Here is an 18,205-nt window from a genome sequence, read left to right as displayed (position 1 = left end):
ACCCAGAGGAAAACCTAAACAGGCATGAAGAGAATGTGCAAACGTCACATGAACAAGACTAGGTGTAGAATTCAAAGGGGCCAATCATTACACCATGGTGTCACCTAACAAGATGAATGCTTTTTTGGAGGGAGCTGGTTTGCTATCTTTATGATGTTTATTCAATGACCGAAGTTTCTGTAGTTCATTACAATGCTCTGGATTCTGAAAATGCAGTATTTAAGACCCATGTAACAGTATGAGCTGTCAAAGTTTGACCATTTACAGTACGAGATACTTTTGAAATAATCAAAGGTCACCCATCTTCATTTCTGTGATGCTTCTGTTTTAGTTTCTTTTAGCCGCAAGGTTTTGCACTTTTTTTATTTCCTTCTGTCATTGAACATTAAACTGATGCAAGAAATGCTTGCATCCGTAGCACCTCTTTTAAACACATAAACGACTGGCATACATGACACTTGAAAACACCTGATTCTTTGAACTTAAGAATATCTGCCAGTTTCAAAATTCTCGAATCTCCTGTGGTCTCCTGTAAGGAAAATATTGAGGATTATGTAAATTGAAAATGAAAGATCTCCTTTCTTTTACCTACTTTATAGATTTTCTTCTTTTTTCTCCTTTCATTTAGGTTGAAAGTACAAGAAAAGAGACGAGAGCTAGTACAGAAGTTGGAAGAGTCCACTAGACTTGCAACACTCATCCATTCCCAGCTTAAAAGGTGAGAGCTTCAAACTGATTTGAAAACCAGCAGGGAGGATTTTTTGATGGTTTAATCTAAAAGAACAAGTTTTTTCCCTCATATTCAATAGGGGATTAAAGTAATTTTGTATGCATAAAAGATCTAAAAAGAAAAGAGAAAAAAACAACACAGATGAATGGTTGCTAAATGGCAATGGAACAGATGAAGGCTGAAAGTATGTGATATATGGCTTAATGTAAACTGCAGAAAATGTAAATTCGATGAGCTAGTTGTGCCCTCTGTCTTGATAACAGCTTGAATCAAATTTTCTGTTAATATTACCTTTAGTGCATCCTGAAATGCTGGTGACAGAACAGAGATTGTTTCCACTCTTAAAACTGCTTTTAGGGAAGTAAATACAGATCAACTTTCAAAGGTAGCATTTCTTCTCTGTTTTTCTTTACTGAATAAAATTGCTTAAAATTTTAAAAGAATTCAGCAAACAGCAATACTTGCATTTTTTCTTCAAATACTCTTACATCTAACAAACATCTACATTGAGGAAAAAAACAAACATCTAACAAATCTCTGAATTTTATCTGGACTACTTTGTAAAATGTCAGTTGTGATAGGATTATGCCTTTAATAATTAAGAGCAAAATGGTGTCATCTGGTTTCATGCTTACCCTACTACTTTATGTTATGCAGGCCTATTTCCCAACTCATTTAGCAAACAGTTTGTGCGTTTGACAAGAGGACAGAAGAATAATGGTTTATTATTGGATAAGGAACAAGTGTGTCACTGCTTATAAAATTTTAATAAGACTTTATATGATATTTTGCTAGTACATTTTGTGAAAAAGAGCACGAGGATAGAGCCAGGCAGTATAACATGGACCATGTGGTGGTGAAGTTTTTATGTAATATTACCTAAGAAAAAAAGATGTAATCATACCTTTAAAATAACTTTTTTTCATTTTCATATTAATACAATGCAGGGTAGATGGGGTTGGAGCCTACCCAAGCAGCACTGGATACAAAGCAGAAACCAACCCATGACAATGTGCCATTCCACTTCAGTATCCATTTATTCAGAATCCCACATTCACATTTGCAAGGGGCAAATTTATATTTACTGTGAGGATGGACCTAAATAATCATCGTTAAAAATCACAATCTTTGCATCAGCATTTTTTTTTTTTTTAAATTGTTATTTAGATTCATCCAAATTTGTAATTTTTGTGATCATGTGTACTATATACCACATGCAAAAGTCTCTTTTTTAAAGTGAACGCAAGCTGCCTTGTAGTTTCGTTATATTTTTGATTTTGCAATCACATAAACAGCATCTCTGCCCTCTAAGGTAGTAGTTTGGTATTGTTGTAGTGCTTAATTTGAAACATTGTATAAATATCAGCATGGACCGCATTACTGCAGGCTGGCTCAGCAGTACCAAGAAGTATAATAGAATATTTACTGTGGGAATCTGCTAATAAAAATCCCCTACATCCTCTGTTCAAACAGAAGTGTTTCTAGTAGGTGAAGGCAACCAGTGTTTGCACTGAAATGTGATGGTAAACCCATCTCAAAATATCTCTATAAAGAAAATATCATTTTAGATGCACCAAGAAGTGAACCTCCAAGCAATTTTCTCGGCTTAATTCTTTCACAAACAAAACAAAAAGATGCAGAAGTCATACATATCTCGTGCAGTTCTGTTTCCATCATAATGTGCCATCAGTGGAGTGGTTTGCCTCCTTTCTTTTATCACAAAGCTTTACTAAATATTAGAATTTGTATGCAGGTAAGATTCTAAAATCAAAGGTGCAAAAATCTTTGAAAGTATTCACTATAGCTGCTTTTTTCTATTTTTATTTTTATATTGCCTTTTGGGGTTTTTTCGGCCAGATGGTACTCAAGATCATCATCACACCAGGGCACTGATATGTTGATGCAGACAAATACCATCTCTCTGAGAATAACATTGATTCTGCCTCAGAGAAGCAGAAAACTCCTTGTGGCAACCTTAGAGTCATCATGGTGTTTGACTACTGTCTCTGTGAGAGGCTGTTTTACAGTCATTAATGAAAAAGCACTTCCTACCAGGAGGTGCTCCCGTCTTACTGAGCTCAGCTACTGACGTGCTGTGTGACCCTGAGCAAATCACTTACCCTCTGTGTGCTTCCTCTGTTATATTAAAAAATGCAATTGTAAGTGACTTTCTTAACAGTCATTAAACCCATAGAGTCACTTAAATATAAATAAAAATATTTTATTACTTTGCCTACAGTGCTACCAACCTCTAATGTCAGAAAAATCCTGTTAAGGTTACGTGTTTTATCTTTTGGCTGCCAGCTGGATGCCGCTAATAAGTGTGGCATTCTCCAAATGTGCAATTTATAAATTTACTTTTATTTATTTTATTTTACAGTCTTTCAGCAAGCACGCTCTCAGTGTCTTCTGGAAGCAGCCTGGGATCGCTGGCATCCAGCAGAGGTTCTCTCAACACATCCAGCAGGGGCTCTTTAAATTCCCTAAGCTCCACTGATCTCTACTACAGCCAGCAGGAACCGAGTGTGGACTTGGACTATCAATACAAACTGGAACTCCTGCTGCAGGAGAAGATTGCTTACATTCCTTCAGGTCCCATTACTACCATTCATGAGAATGAGGTGGTGAAGTCTCCTACTAACTTGCGTTATAATGATTCATCTGATTCACCAGCTTCAGGCCACATGATCAAATCCACTGAGCCATCCAAATCAGTCACTTCTCTCTCTTCAAGGTCTTCATTATCTTCTTTGTCCCCACCAGGTTCTCCTCTGGTTCTTGAGGGCTCTTTTTTACAGTCAACACAGGACTCGTCTCTACATGATATAGCCACGGATTTTGCAGACTGTGAAATTATAGATGACTTTAAAGGCCTAGGGCTTTATAAGAATCAAATTGTATTAAACTCTGAGCCTGGAGTAAGCCAGTTTATTCCCATAGAGAAGGAGTCTACAGAATGCCTTGAGGGTCCCACACCCACGTTTCAGGAGGGTATGTAAAAAAGCAATATTCCTAGTAATCACCTGCGCAACTTGTTTTTTTTTTTTTTACTAGTAATTGAATAGTTTTTTGCTAATAAAATTACTAAAATGTCAATGTATGCCCTTTTTAAGCATTTAAAGAGGAGGACTTGTTTCAAGATGTTATTTTGGAACGGCAGTAAAATTGTCTCCACTATTCAACAAAATTGGTTTGAATCGTGGCGTAGTTACTGTTTGTATGGCATTTGCACTTTCTTTTGGTGACTGCTTTTGTTCTGCAGGTTCTCCCACATCCCAAAGTTGAGAGTGTTAGGCTAATTGGAAACTCTAAATTGGCCCAGTATGAGTGAATGTATGTGCATGTTTATGATCCTGAAAATGAATTAAGTGCATTTACTTAGTGGATTAATGAGTGACTTCACCAAGAAATAGCTTTTATAGTGGAAGAGGTAAGAGCCATAGTTCAACAATGAAAAAATGGAAGACAGCAATCACGTGCATGCTTTTTCCCAGAACTGTCCAGGAAATGAAAATGTATATTTTCTTCTCCAGGTTTATGTATATATTGTGAATGTTGCTGTCACTTTAAAAAATAAATATTAATAGAGTTGGACCACCCTAGTCAGTGAGGAAATTTGCAATTTATATTGCTTGTCATGCAAATCTCCTGCTGTTAGTAAAATAGCTCCACTTTTTTAGCTATAAAATTGAAACATTGATTATAATTAACGTACCTTTCTTTTAGAATTAGCTGTTTATTGTTATTGCCATATGATATGTACATCTAACAAACATTTTAAAAAGCTAGCAGGCTAGCCATGATGAAAATATTTTATCATAGTGGAGCTCAAAAGCATTAAATGAAATATTTTCCTCACTCCCCAGAATCAGGTCTTTATAGTGGCATTTTAACAAACAGACAGCAAGCAATTATTTATTTTGTAGGCATCTTTGCCTATAACTTGGGCCTTCAGTCTCTTAAGAGGTGAGCTAGCATTTTATGTGTCATGTAAAAAATGCCTAGACAAGCATTTCATGTATTTTAAGTTCTTTACTTGTACATTTATATTCTAAGAAGTATCCATCCATCCATCCATTCATCCATCCATCCAACTGCTTTTTGAATCTGCTTTATTTAGTACAGTAGGCACTGGAGCCTATCATAGCAGAATTATTAAGAATTTTAATCCAATGTAAGGTATACTCTCCATGCATTTGTCAGTCAAACTTATAGCACATCTTTGGACTATAATAGGAAACCCACACAATTCAGAGTGAACATCTAAATACTACATGTAAGGTGTTTCAGTCAGGTATTAAAAAGTGAGGTTGCAATGTTATGTGGAGTGCCACCTATCATCCATTGTATGTAGGCTGAAATTAGCTTTCTCCACAAGTCCTTTTAAGAAAAGGAACACAGAGGCCTAGTGAATGATTTTGTGAACTGGTGCATGCTGAACCATCTTCAACATCAACCAAAGAGATGGTGATATATTTGAGGAATAGCAAAGCTCCAGTCTTTTTTAGGAAGTTGGAGCTGAGTTGGTCTAGGTATGCAGGTATCCTGGGGGTATGCCTAGACAGATACATTGACTGGCCTACATACACTGAAGCTTTTTAGAGAAAATGGCACATTCACCTGAATTTTCTAAGATTGGTTAGGTCCTTTTGTTTTGATGAAGTATATCTGTATATATTCTCTCAGTCACTGTTTGCAAGTGTTGTCTTGTTCTATCGGGGCAGTAGCATAATAACATATGGTGCCAACAGCTGTAACAGGTAATTCATAGTGGCTAAATCTGTTCTGGGCACAAACACTGACTATCTGGAGTTGGGAAAGAGATAAAGTTGTAGGCTGAGCTACCATGAACAATGAATAACACCTTCCACATGACATACTGGTCAATTCGGGGAGCACATTCAACACAAGGTGTAGTCAAGATCCTTTTAACAACTGCCATTAGATGCCTCTGCCTAAATTTATGTTTTTTTCTTCAATTTTAATATGTTAATTGTATTTAGACTATTATGGAACTCCAGAAGGGACGTAGTATATTTTTTGGTGCACTACAATGTGTGCACCATATATTATTGTTTGTGCAACAAATACTACCATGTGTGCACCAGATAGTATTATGCACACATCTAATGAACACCATAAATTAGTGTGTGCACCAATACAGTACATCATTTACCAGAACATACTGCGTAACACTTGATGTTATCTATATATGCACTCTACAAAATTAAATATTTCCACAATTATAAAAGTACTAAAATACATCCAAAATCAGACTGCATGATCTGTGAGTAGTGTAGGGTAATTAAATTAATTAGATAATTACTGGCACCTACTTATTACATTGCAGTCAGCTTATTACTCACATAACTTACAAGAGCCATTCATATTCCATATTTTGATTGCATGTGAATTTTTCCCACCAGTAGGTGGGCACACTAATTACATTTTTTGGCAAACTTGACATACTTGCTTATCTACACCAATGGAATGTGGTATTTAACACTCTAAAGATTTAAATCACATCAGGCTATTTTAATTGTATCTATTTTGTGACAAAAAGATGCCATTGTTAAAATGAGGCAAATTTTACCTGGCCAAATCTCAATAACCTTGTTTAATCCACTGGAAAATCTGGCACCCTGGGTCATCCACTACACTGCGCAGAATGAACTGTGATATTGAAAGGGCACAAAAGAGAGTTAAACCCTGTTGCTACAGTTTTTATTATCATATTTTTGACAAGTGCAATTCCTAAATTAAATGGCAGGTGATAGTTGCTTTGTCCAATTGTAGCTACACTATTGAAATTATTACCTAATCTGACACATTATCATGTTAGTGGTAATGAAAGAGAGAAGACACCTCCTTTCGGTTTTATGATTATACATATTACTGGCAAGGACAGTTATATAATCTTTATTTAAAAACAGCATATAGCACATTTACTTTGTCATATTTACTTCCTTTAAACTTATACAATACCTGTTAAATGTTATAGTTCTGTGCTGCACATATGGGATAGTATCTGGTGCGAACGTAAAAGTGTGTAATGTGAACATGAAAGTACCTGGTGTACAAACAATGGTAGATTAATTCCTAAAAAATACTCTCTATCCCCTTATTGGTTAGATCATCAAGATATTTTATTTATGATACCGTTTCATTTTGAGGGTACAGTATTTTGTTTAGTTTGTGTTTCTCATGTTTTAACACTGCAATTTCCTCTATGTATGTATGTATGTATGTATGTATCTGTCTGTCTGTCTGTCTGTCTGTCTGTCTGTCTGTCTGTTGGTAGATAGCTACTAAATGGCATACTAGTTTGTATGTTGTTTTTGTTCATGCACAAAATTGATTGTGTGCTACCTAAATTTAGCTACAGATACTGGGACTCAGTGGGCAAAAAATAAATGTATAAATATGTTTTTATCTGCTGAAAGCAATACACTAGACCAGTGATGGCGAACCATTTAGAAACCAAGTGCCCAAACTGCAATCCAAAACCCACTTATTTATCGCAAAGTGCCAACATGGCAATTTAACCTGAATACCACCTAAAACTGAACACCAGCATAACCAAGGAGCTGGTGGTGGATTTTAGGAGGCCCAGGCCCCTCATGGACCCCGTGATCATCAGAGGTGAGTGTGTGCAGAGGGTACAGACCTATAAATACCTGGGAGTGCAGCTGGATGATAAATTGGACTGAACTGCCAATACTGATGCTCTGTCTGTCTGTCTATCTACTGAGCTTTTAGTTTAGAAAAGCAACTCATACATTAATATCTTTTGTCTTAAAAGAAAAACATAATAACAGAGCTTTCAATGATACAAACAACTTTTTGTTGAAAGGTTAAAGTTTGCATTCGGTATGCTTTTGAACAATTAATGTGCCTTTTGCTGTTGCATGCATGCTGATAATTTGTCTAACCTTGGCTTATACTTTGTAAGTTTCTGGTGTCAGATTTGATTTAATTCAAAGCTGAAAACAGCTGCGCACAAGCATAAGATGTTCCAAACAAAGTAAGGAAAGCAATCTCAAGTGCCTTCATTGACTTAAGATTATTTGGCAGAGAATTCCACACTTTAAGGATTTCATTTTCATAACTAACTGTGCTGTCCTTTGTTATCCCTTCGATCCTCTCAAGTGTTTCACGCAGGTCTTCCCTATTAAGCTCCGCCCCCAAAGCTTCCATTATATATTACGGGTCGTGGATCAGGTGTGGCGATTAGCAACTCCCGCAATAATTACAGATGCGGACGACTCTCACCTGTGCGCTTAAGCGAGGACTGCCCGCATCACAAAGCTTCCGGAAACCATAACCCCCTTTAAGCCGCGAGTGCGGCAATTATCTGTTAAAACTGGCCTTTTCAATTTTGAGCTGTGGACCCGCTATACCACATCCCCTCCAGCCCCACCACGGGAATCACAGACTCAAAAGGCTGCAGTCCGTGCCGCACCCTCAAGCAGCATGTGTGCCGCCCGCCTTATCCCAGACAGGAGAGGGAGGAAGCGCTCCCATTGGGCTGCTGGGCAGAGGGGCGGTGATGTGAGAAAAGTCCTCCGACGCGCGTGAAGAGGGGAGCGGTGAGGGGAGCAGCCCGGCCCCGCATTCTTCTGGATTTATAGTAACGAACTCTGTGCTCGGGCGACGGCGCGCGTGCCCACTGAGAGGGCTCTGAGTGCCCCCTTTGGCACGCGTGCCATAGGTTCGCCACCACTGCACTAGACATATCCCTGTGTTTTCTAAGTGAACACAGTGCCAGGAAACCTTAGTAAGAAGAATTACATAGTATATCCTTATCACGACCTGATAGCTGAATTTATTTGTTAGGCATATTAAAGTTATTGAAGAACCAGCAAGGATTTGCTTCACTCACAGTCAGGGTCTTGGATCTGACGTCTTGCAGAACTGTGTTCAAAACCTTGTTGCTAACCTATAAAGCTTTAACTGGTTAAACAATATCAGTATATCAGTAGACTTCTGCATTCCTATAGTTACGTCTGCTCACTCTAGTCCACTGATGCTGGCAAGCATGTTGTATCTTCAGTTAATCTGTATTTCACTGGTAATAGTGCCTTCCGTTCAACCTTACCCACACTTTGAAGTGACCTCCCCACAGTTACTGCATTTAACTGTTTAAGAATGCATTTACTATACACTTCCATTCTTCCCCACGTCCTAAGCTCAGTCCCTCTCAAAAATTCCTTATGATGTTACTGTATCTAGAACTAGGTGTATTATAGTATTGTGTTATCAGAGTGTATACTTGTATTCTTGTTTTTTTTGTGAAAACCCATAATGATGGTTTTTATGTATGCATCTTTTTTGTGTTTGCTGTGGATGTTAGCTTCCAGTTTGTCTTATTTATTTTACTCCTTTATCTGTGCTTCCATTTTGTTGTACCCTTTTCAATATTTTTTAAATGTTTTGAGCACAGGAAAGGCACTCTATAAATATAATGTATTATTATTATTTATTATTAGTATTATTATTATTACATATAAGGTTATAATTCTACTTTGTGCTCATTTATATTTTTTGCATGATAGCCTGCAGTCAGATATATCTTCTACTTTTCCTGAAATGCTAGAGATAACACTTCTGTTGACTTGAACTAAAACTATAAAGGATTAGCAAATGTTCTCAAGTGGGTATTTTCAAATGCTGTCCTGGTTTCATTCATTTGGTAACTCACCATAATGTCTAATTAGCCTTATTGTTAGAGCTTTTAGAGCACTGGGTGCTCAGACTTTTTATTCATGTTCATCTTTATTTCATTATTGTCTTTTTGTGACAAGTTTACTTCATTGGATGTTTGTAAATTGATTGTTTTAAAATTGACATTTAAAACTGAGTAGAGACAGATGTAAAAAACAATCATCCTAAACAGGAGTGGCTCATTCAGATGTCTGAGTGCGTATCTACAAGTGCCCCCATTCTGTGTAATTACTTAGAAATAAAAAAAAATTAACAGAACATTCATAGAAACAGGTAATTAATTAAATCTGTGATTAAAATTGTGTTATCCAGAGTTGTTGTACTGTCTAGTACTAGATACTTCTGGAACAGGCCCAGGTTCCCTGACATTATGCATTGAAATTAAAATTTCGAAAGTGAAAGGTTGGATGTTTGCAAGAACAGACAATTCTTCATCTCCTTAAGCTATTGTCATTTTGGTTTAATTCTGCTACTTAATGCAGTTAACAGAATTCTTGCTTAGGAAATAATGGACTGTGTTATTAATTATTACTGGATAGTAAGTTATATAGCAATATTTTATTACTTATTGGTTATCCCAATAAGATAAACTAGTTTTGCTGATAGAATACATAAAGCATTCATTACACCACTTTATTACCTTCCTACATTACCCCAAGAAAGTTATCAATGCAATGTTTTGTAACACCTAAGAAGTTAAATTTTAATTTCATTTTCTCTCTGCAGATGTTGATATACAGGGAACAGAATCAGGTCATCTACTGGAAGAAAAGGTGGTATGTGTGTCTGCAGCAGTATCTGATGAGTCTGTGGCAGGAGACAGTGGGGTATATGAAGCATCTCTCAAAAGGTAGGTATGCTGTGTTGTTGAGGAATGCTTTTGCAGGGTGGTATTTACCATTGCATTGCACTTACAATTTACCGGGGCTCCTGACATCCCAGACAGACAATCAGTAGAGATCCTATCTGCAAGGACTTAAAAAGCAGTGCTTGAATTTTTTGAGACACATGCCTGGGTTTTTTTTTTTCTAAAATTAATTTTTGTTTGTCTTGATTTGCAAAACAGGACTGATCATAGTTTTAATTGGAGCTATGAAAGATTTAAGTAAAACACTATTTTTCTTGTATAAAATACAGTATTTGCTCCAGGTGCTCAGCAGAAAGTAAGAAAGCTTACCTCTGAGTATATTTTATGAAATATCTTGTCAAAAACTAAACAGAGAGCACAAATGCCTTCTTCATCAGCCATTAAAATAATGTGATAATGCTAAGTAATTTACCCTTTTTTAACATTGGGAATGCCTTGGAGTATTCCATTCTCACAACATTGTTGGAAGCATTTCAATAAGTGTTAAGTTCATTTTGCTTTCTTACTGATTTCTGCAAGTGGGAATTTCACTATATTCTGTCCATGGGAAAAAAAAAAAACTAGAACCTGTTTAAATTGTGTTTTTTTTTTTCTAAAAAGCTGTTTTCCTTGCCTAAAGCAAGGTTTTGGAAAGATGTTTTACTCAGTATTTTCCTCAGATTATGAATGGTTAGAAAACAAAGAGTTTGTAAAGAAAGCACTTTTGTGATTCTATGTTCAGAGGTTAGAGCACTATAAAATCTCATATGGTCAATTATAGCAAGGACACAGAATTAGAAAAATTCTGAGCACAATTATATTAAAAACATAAGCTTCCCAGGGACCATGCATATTCTGATCACCCTTATTGACAGCAAACTTATAAATAAGAAAAGCAGCCTCTACGCATAACTGATAGAAGCAATGTGAAAATCCATTAAGTATAGCAGAGTGAAAGTAGATGGGGTATTGCCTAGTGAACATGTCAGGTTTTCTCAGTGGTGATTTTGATTGTTTCTTGTATTGTTCAAAAATAATGCATTATCTCAAAACAAAAGCTTAAAATGGCATAATTATTTTTATTAATTGCTACTTTCATTTAAAATGTTTCTTCCAAAAAATCAAGTCACAGTGTCAAAAAGTTTTTCTTTGGCAAAAATAAACTGATATCACACAGCAAATAGTAAATTAGGCAAAATGCTTTGGAAAAATTTGCAGAAGTTTTAAATTTTCACAGCTTTTATATGAAACTTTTTTAAATCAATAGGATTCTATCATTTTATAACTATAGTAGAAATGGAAAATTTAACTGGGATCACGTAACCCATTCATGATTATATGTAGCAAACATGCATAAAATCACTCACAGAGACAGAGATGTATACTGGAAGAAAAGATGGTATGTGTGTCTGCAGCAGTATCTGATGCTGCACATGGTCAAATAATTGCCTACAATGTGTAAATCAGAAGAAAAATCAAATTCACAATTTACAGGAATATCCCACCCAAAACGGATATAGAAATAGATTAAAAGACATTTTAGTTTCATGTTTTCATGCAGAACCAGAAAAAAAAAATGTGATATTATAGACCGTAATGGCGACCCTTGCTGCACAACAGCAATTGATGTGAAAAACGTCCATGAAAAAGAAAAAATTCTCATGTTACTTGTGTCGCTGTGTTGCATAATCCTCATGTCTTTTATCCAGGTGCATGATCAAAACATCCAAAAAGCATGCATATTTTGCTAAAATAGTACCAGCTACTTCTGGGAAAGACATAGTTCATAATTCTGTGCTTTCAGATTGAAAACAGGCCTCTTACCCGATGAATGAGGACGAAAGGCAGGTAATGCAAGGATTTTTTCCATTTTCCATGGATGTTTAATTCATTTCTTACCTTTGTGCAGCATGTGTCACCATTAGTGTCTATTATAGTATTTTTTTCCCTTATTCTGCATTAAAAAATAACTATTTTTTCTCATCTATCACTACAAACTGTTTGGGGTGAGTAACATATAAAAATATAATTTTTGTGTAGAGTATTCCATTACATCCCATTATAATATTTATTCATATGCTAGATATAGAAGAATTTACAAGTGGAAAATGAGATCATATAGATTACTGTCTATATTAAAATAAATGCAGTCAGACAATATACATATTAATAACTAGCAGGAGTATCCGGCGTTGCCCGGGAATCTATAACTGGTGAAATTCCCAAATGAAAGAAACAACATAGAAATAGAACAAACAGTTTTCTGATTCACATTTTATTGCAAGTTCCTCTACTTTGGATTGTGGCTGCTGTGGTGTTTGAGACGCCCTTGAAATATACTTTTCTCTGGCATCTGAAGTGGACCGTGGAATTGCACATCTTTTTTTCGGTGGCATGGGTATATTCGCATAAAGCAGGAGAATTATGTGTTACATGGTATTACGTACGGAATACGCACCACAGTGAGATGAATTTACTTTATTTACACTACGTCGGAAAACGAACAAATCATAGACAAATATAGATAGACGGCGCATTCACTGTGTTGCCCAGTCAACACGATACGTCAGCGCATCCGCCCTATTACGAGTGGTAAAAGTGCCATTTAAACTAAAACAGGTAGACGTGGAAACTGGGTTTTCTGATGAAAAAACAATAACGTTTAAAACAGTATCGTTTACATACAACAGATTTTTGCGAATCATTTAAATGTAATTATTGATATCCATTTATACACTAATAAAGGCAATTATTAAATAATATTACTAATACTAATAATAATATTATTATTATTATTAAATAATTCCTCCCATATAAGTAACATTTCATGGACTGCCTTCTTCCATCTCCGAAACATTTCTAGACTTCGTCCTGTTCTTACGCAACACAGTACTGAAGTATTGATTAATGCCCGAGTCACCTCACATATAGATCACTGTAATGTTATTCTATCTGGCATCCCACAAAAACTTATCCATCGTTTACAACTTCTTCAAAATTCTGCTGCCAGGATAATCTGCTGTTCTAAATCCACTGAACATATTACACCGATTTTCTGTCAGCTTCCATGGCTCCCTGTTAACTACAGAATACAATACAAAATACTGCTTTTAACATTTAAAGCTCCTCCTACCTTACTGATCTCTTCCAAACTGACACCCCGCTCGCTCACTCAGATCCTCATCTACAGCTCTACTTTCTGTACCACATTTCAGACTCTGTTCTATGGGAGCTTGAGCGTCGAACCAACACTGACTTACTATATTTGGCCATCCAGCGGGGTTACTGTAGCATTCGAACATTCTTAGCCAATCATGTAATACTGCGTCCGCGTTTGCCACATTATGTTCTAACTACAGAGGCAGAGTCCCATTGCATGGTTCTAACTTGTATTGAATCACACCATACATACGGGGTATTGATGTGAACACCATACATGCGGATACTATCAAATTATATATAAGGATTTGTTACTTTTGTTAGATGCATATCAGTCAATCATTTTTTATTTTATACACCTCCATTATCAGCATCCTCCACTTGAAAGTTTTTAATCATACAAACTGGACCAATGACCAGTATTGAGTATTTAGGAAATAAAATAAAAAACAGTAAATACAAATAAAACCAAGAAATTGGCACTGACAGAAATTAAGAGAGTGTTGGAAGTATACCTGCAAAATTTCAACATGTATCAAAAAAAATAAGAAATCATAATGTTAAGATATAAGATTATGAAAAGAGGGAGCTGACAAAAATGATAGAAACAAATTATTAAGATGGAATATGTTGAAACATTTAGGGTAGAGCTTTCACAACTAATAGTTTAAGTTAGTGTGTAGTAAGTTGGTGTATTTGCCAACATAGTGAATGTCATAAACTACTGAAACTTATAAATGAAGAAACAGACGTTACAAAGTTAGAAATAACTTTATCTGGATTGGATATCAAGACAGGTCGAGGGACACAAACAGACTTAAGAACAAGGGCAAAAATTTTATATTAGAGCCGAACAATTGAATGAATGTTTGATAAAAGTTACATAAGATGTTTTCAAATAGTAATCAAGCCACCATCAGAAAAACTCTGCTATATCAGGAAGATTATATAGTGCACACGGAATACACAAGTAAGTATTCAGCAGTGTGGATCAGACAGCAACATGAGTCATTATCAGACATTTAAAAATGATTCACTATCTGAAAGAAAAACAGTGTAAACAAGGCGCACAAGAAGTAGTGTAGGTAAAAGTATTTCTTTAGCTGTAACTATGGTGGCAAAATTCTGAACTGATTATAACCTGTTAGCATTCTATGCAGAAAAATAGAACTGAGGCAGGGCCCAGTGTCCAGTGATGTTTTGCAAGAGAGATGAAAATGTCAGACTACAACAACAAACAACATTTATTTATTTACATTTTCAAACAAAAAGTAGCTAAAATGCTTTACATAATGAAGAACAGAAAAATAAAAGACACAATAAGAAAATTAAATAAGTCAACATTAATTAACATAGAATAAGAGTAAGGTGGCCAGGGTGGACAGAAAAAACAAAAAAAAAACTCCAGACAGCTGGAGAAAAAAAATACAATCTGTAGGGATTTAAGACCATTAGACTGCCCAGTCCCCTCTGGAACTATACCATATATACTATACTATACCAAGTATGTGTCCAAAACTAGTCACAAAGGATGATAGGATTATTTATCAAAAATGTAAGACAAAAGACTAGTGGCTGAAATTAGGATTTATCCAGGTGATCACCAAATTCAGTTCTGTATAACATAATCTGGAGGACATTTCCTGATACACAGGCATTGAGGACTTTAAAGCTGCTGTTTTAGGCAAATGTGTAATCAAGAGTAATATTTAAATTGTCTGCTAATCATATCTATTTTGTTATTTGCCTTGTAACATACAGAAAGTGCTGTTATTGTCAGACTTGTACATACTAATTTACTTTGCTAAAATATTTACCAAACCTTTCATTAGCAGAATTTTATGAAATTAAATATGTTTCATATACATGATCTAATCCCATGTCAGCTGCAAATGACAGTGTAATTAGTTCAATTATACAAAAAAGTAGAAAAGGTTTTTTATGGATATTATGCATGTAGCAGGAATGCTTAATTGATTGTAATTTAAAAGAAATGAGCACTGCTCCCCAGGATCATATAAAGACTAGAACACTCATTTAGGAGAGAAACATTTGCAGCTGCAAAGGGTTTTCATTCCACCATATCAGATGCAATTTGTAACACAGCAATCTCTTATTTTAGACTTTCTGAATTGTCTGTTTTTAATTAAAGTTTTATGAATGTATGTAATTGAGGGCTGTATTGTAGCTCAGAGGTTGACATTGATGTCTCATAGTTCTAGGAGTCTGGGTTCAAATACTGGTTGAGTTCCACTGTGTCGGGAGTCAGAATATGCTACATTTGGTTTTCAATACACAGCTGCTCCCATATCCTCCAACATGCATGTTATGTTTACTCCAATATCAGGAAATGTGTGTGTGTTTGTGTGCTTGTGTGTGTGTGCAGTAGACTAGTGCCCAGTACAGAGAATGATTCTTTCTTGCACACAGTTTAAGCAGAGCAGAGTCAGATTCCTATCAGAGTGGCAATGCCCTTTTTTAAGTCATTTTGGAAGGTCATGCACAATTAGATCATCAACCCTAGCAGCATCAGATGTTTACAAATCAACCCTTGATGAGATATTAGGCCATTACACACTTAACTACGTTGAACTATACCAAAGCAATTGACATATTACAGTCAAAATAACTACATGTCTTTAAACTGCTGGAGGAAGCCATATCCTCAGAGGAACCTCATGGAAACACATAAAAGCATTATTAGCCACCAACTGACACAAAATCCAAGAATTATGTAGGGAATTGAAGTTTTTATTTTTACCTACCACTATTTTACCAGTTTAAAGTTTAAACTTGGGTGTCTATATAATACAATCAATCAGCTGCTTGTTGCCCAAACTCTACCAAAATAGAGACAACACACTCTATAACCTGAGACACCTGGGGCCTCATGTATAACGCTGTGGGTAGAACTCACACTATAACATGGCATAAGCACAAAGTGGGAATGTGCGTACGCACAGAAAAATCCAAATGCATAAATGTGTGCGTTCGCCAGCTTCCGCATTCTTCCGCTACATAAATCCCAATCAGCATGAAAAGTAACGCACGTGCATGCGCCTACTGCCCCACCCCAACTCCTCCCAGAATTATGCCTCTTTGCATATGCAAATCAGTATAAATAGCCCTTAAGCTCAATTTTCAGTGAAAAGGCAATGGCAAAAGCCAAAAAAGAAGTTGTCAGATATCAAAGTCGCCGTGAAAAGGCAAGTCGTAGCCCACTGTCTGAGTGTCATATGAAAGCTTATTAGGGTACAGAGAGAAGAAAAAAAAGGCACACAGTAGGAAAAAAGCACAAAATGTCAACTTTAATCTCGAAATTTCCACTTTAATCACGTAGTTTATTTTGTCATTAAAGTAGAAAGAACATCATAAACTTCATCTTAAAATTGTTTAATTTACTAGTTTCTCATATCCCATCGTAACTAAAGTAGCATGTTAAATGCTTTGTTTTGTATTTAATCTTTTTGTGCTCTATGTGTGTGAATCACTACGTGCTTCCGGGATTTCTCTTCCTCTGACAGGACACAGAATCCATTACATTCGTGATATTACAGCTTTCTGAATAACCAAAAACAAATCATGATGATAGGAGTTAAGTAATGTTATTAAACATGGGAACACTGTTGCGCAGTGATTGTTCATGTCTCACGCAAGATGCTTGCTGCGCCATGTGCGACCTTCGATGAAATACTTTATTGTAGTAGTTCAGTAGACAGCATGGCTGAGGCAGCGTTTGCTTGATGCTGTATACCGATAATTCTCTTTCCGATCAGCTGCTGTATAGCTGTGAGTCACACTCAGATACAGTGATATAAATACTCCGAGTGGTGCAGTGAGAGTAATATGGAAAAAGATGATTCACTGTGGCAACCCCTAACGGGAGCAGCTGAAAGAAGAAGAAGAAGGTGCAGTGAGAGTAACAACGCTAAAGCAGCTATTGTATTTAGAATAGTTTGACCATTCTGTGGACCAGTATATTGTTACAGATTAATTACAATCAGATGAATTAAACTAATAAACAATATGTGGTTAATTTCAGTGTATTTATAAAGCTGCGTCAGGGATGTGGATCTGAAAAAGAAAGAGTAACCACACAGGAACAGTAGCACTGCTTTAACACTGGGTGCCACCAGTCTGCAAAACCGAGTGCAGAACTTGCGTTTGACAGGGTATGCGCTACCATTGAAATGTGCATGGCTTTACGCCAAGTGTAGGTTTTATACATCTCGATTTGAACATGGAAACATTCTTACGCATCATTTTTGTGCGTACTCACCGTTTATACATGAGTTCCCTGATCTGTGGTCTCTTCCGCACCTACTGCTCTCTAGGAGCACACAGTGCTGCTTCCCCAAACCTTCCAGAGAAACCTAAGAAGAAAACCAATGCAATCTAACAAAAGTAAAACTTTTCTAAACTTTATAGTTGCTCTATACAGTATATCAAATTATAGAAACAGTGAAGGAGACACTCTTAATATTTATAAAGTAAATAAACATTTGAAGATATATACAAGTGATATATATGATATATATATATATAGTAACAAAGGCGCTATATAGGCACCTGACCCGACACAGAAAGACACAGAGGCACGTATAAAAACACAAGGACTTTATTTCTTTCTTCACCCGTGGGCGCACGTCTTCCCCGTGACCCACAGGCAATACACAGTCCCAAAGCACAAACACTAAAGCACAACACACTCTTCTTCCTCTACCACCACTCCTCCACAAGCGTAG

General features: G+C 36.2%; 1 protein-coding gene across 1 annotated transcript in view; it reads left to right on the top strand.

Moving 5' to 3' along the window:
- Positions 1 to 18,205, top strand: part of LOC120527536 (protein WWC2-like) — a 293,278-nt gene that overhangs the window by 248,815 nt on the left and 26,258 nt on the right. The window contains exons 10-12 of the mRNA XM_039751046.1: positions 629 to 718; positions 3,111 to 3,721; positions 10,181 to 10,304. Of these exons, the coding sequence (XP_039606980.1) occupies positions 629 to 718; positions 3,111 to 3,721; positions 10,181 to 10,304 (825 nt within the window). The remainder of the gene's footprint in view (positions 1 to 628; positions 719 to 3,110; positions 3,722 to 10,180; positions 10,305 to 18,205) is intronic.

This window comes from Polypterus senegalus, chromosome 4, assembly GCF_016835505.1.
Source record: "Polypterus senegalus isolate Bchr_013 chromosome 4, ASM1683550v1, whole genome shotgun sequence".
Lineage (NCBI taxonomy): Eukaryota > Metazoa > Chordata > Cladistia > Polypteriformes > Polypteridae > Polypterus > Polypterus senegalus.
Note: the sequence above shows the minus strand (reverse complement) of the source record. Positions and strands in the feature narration are given on the sequence as shown.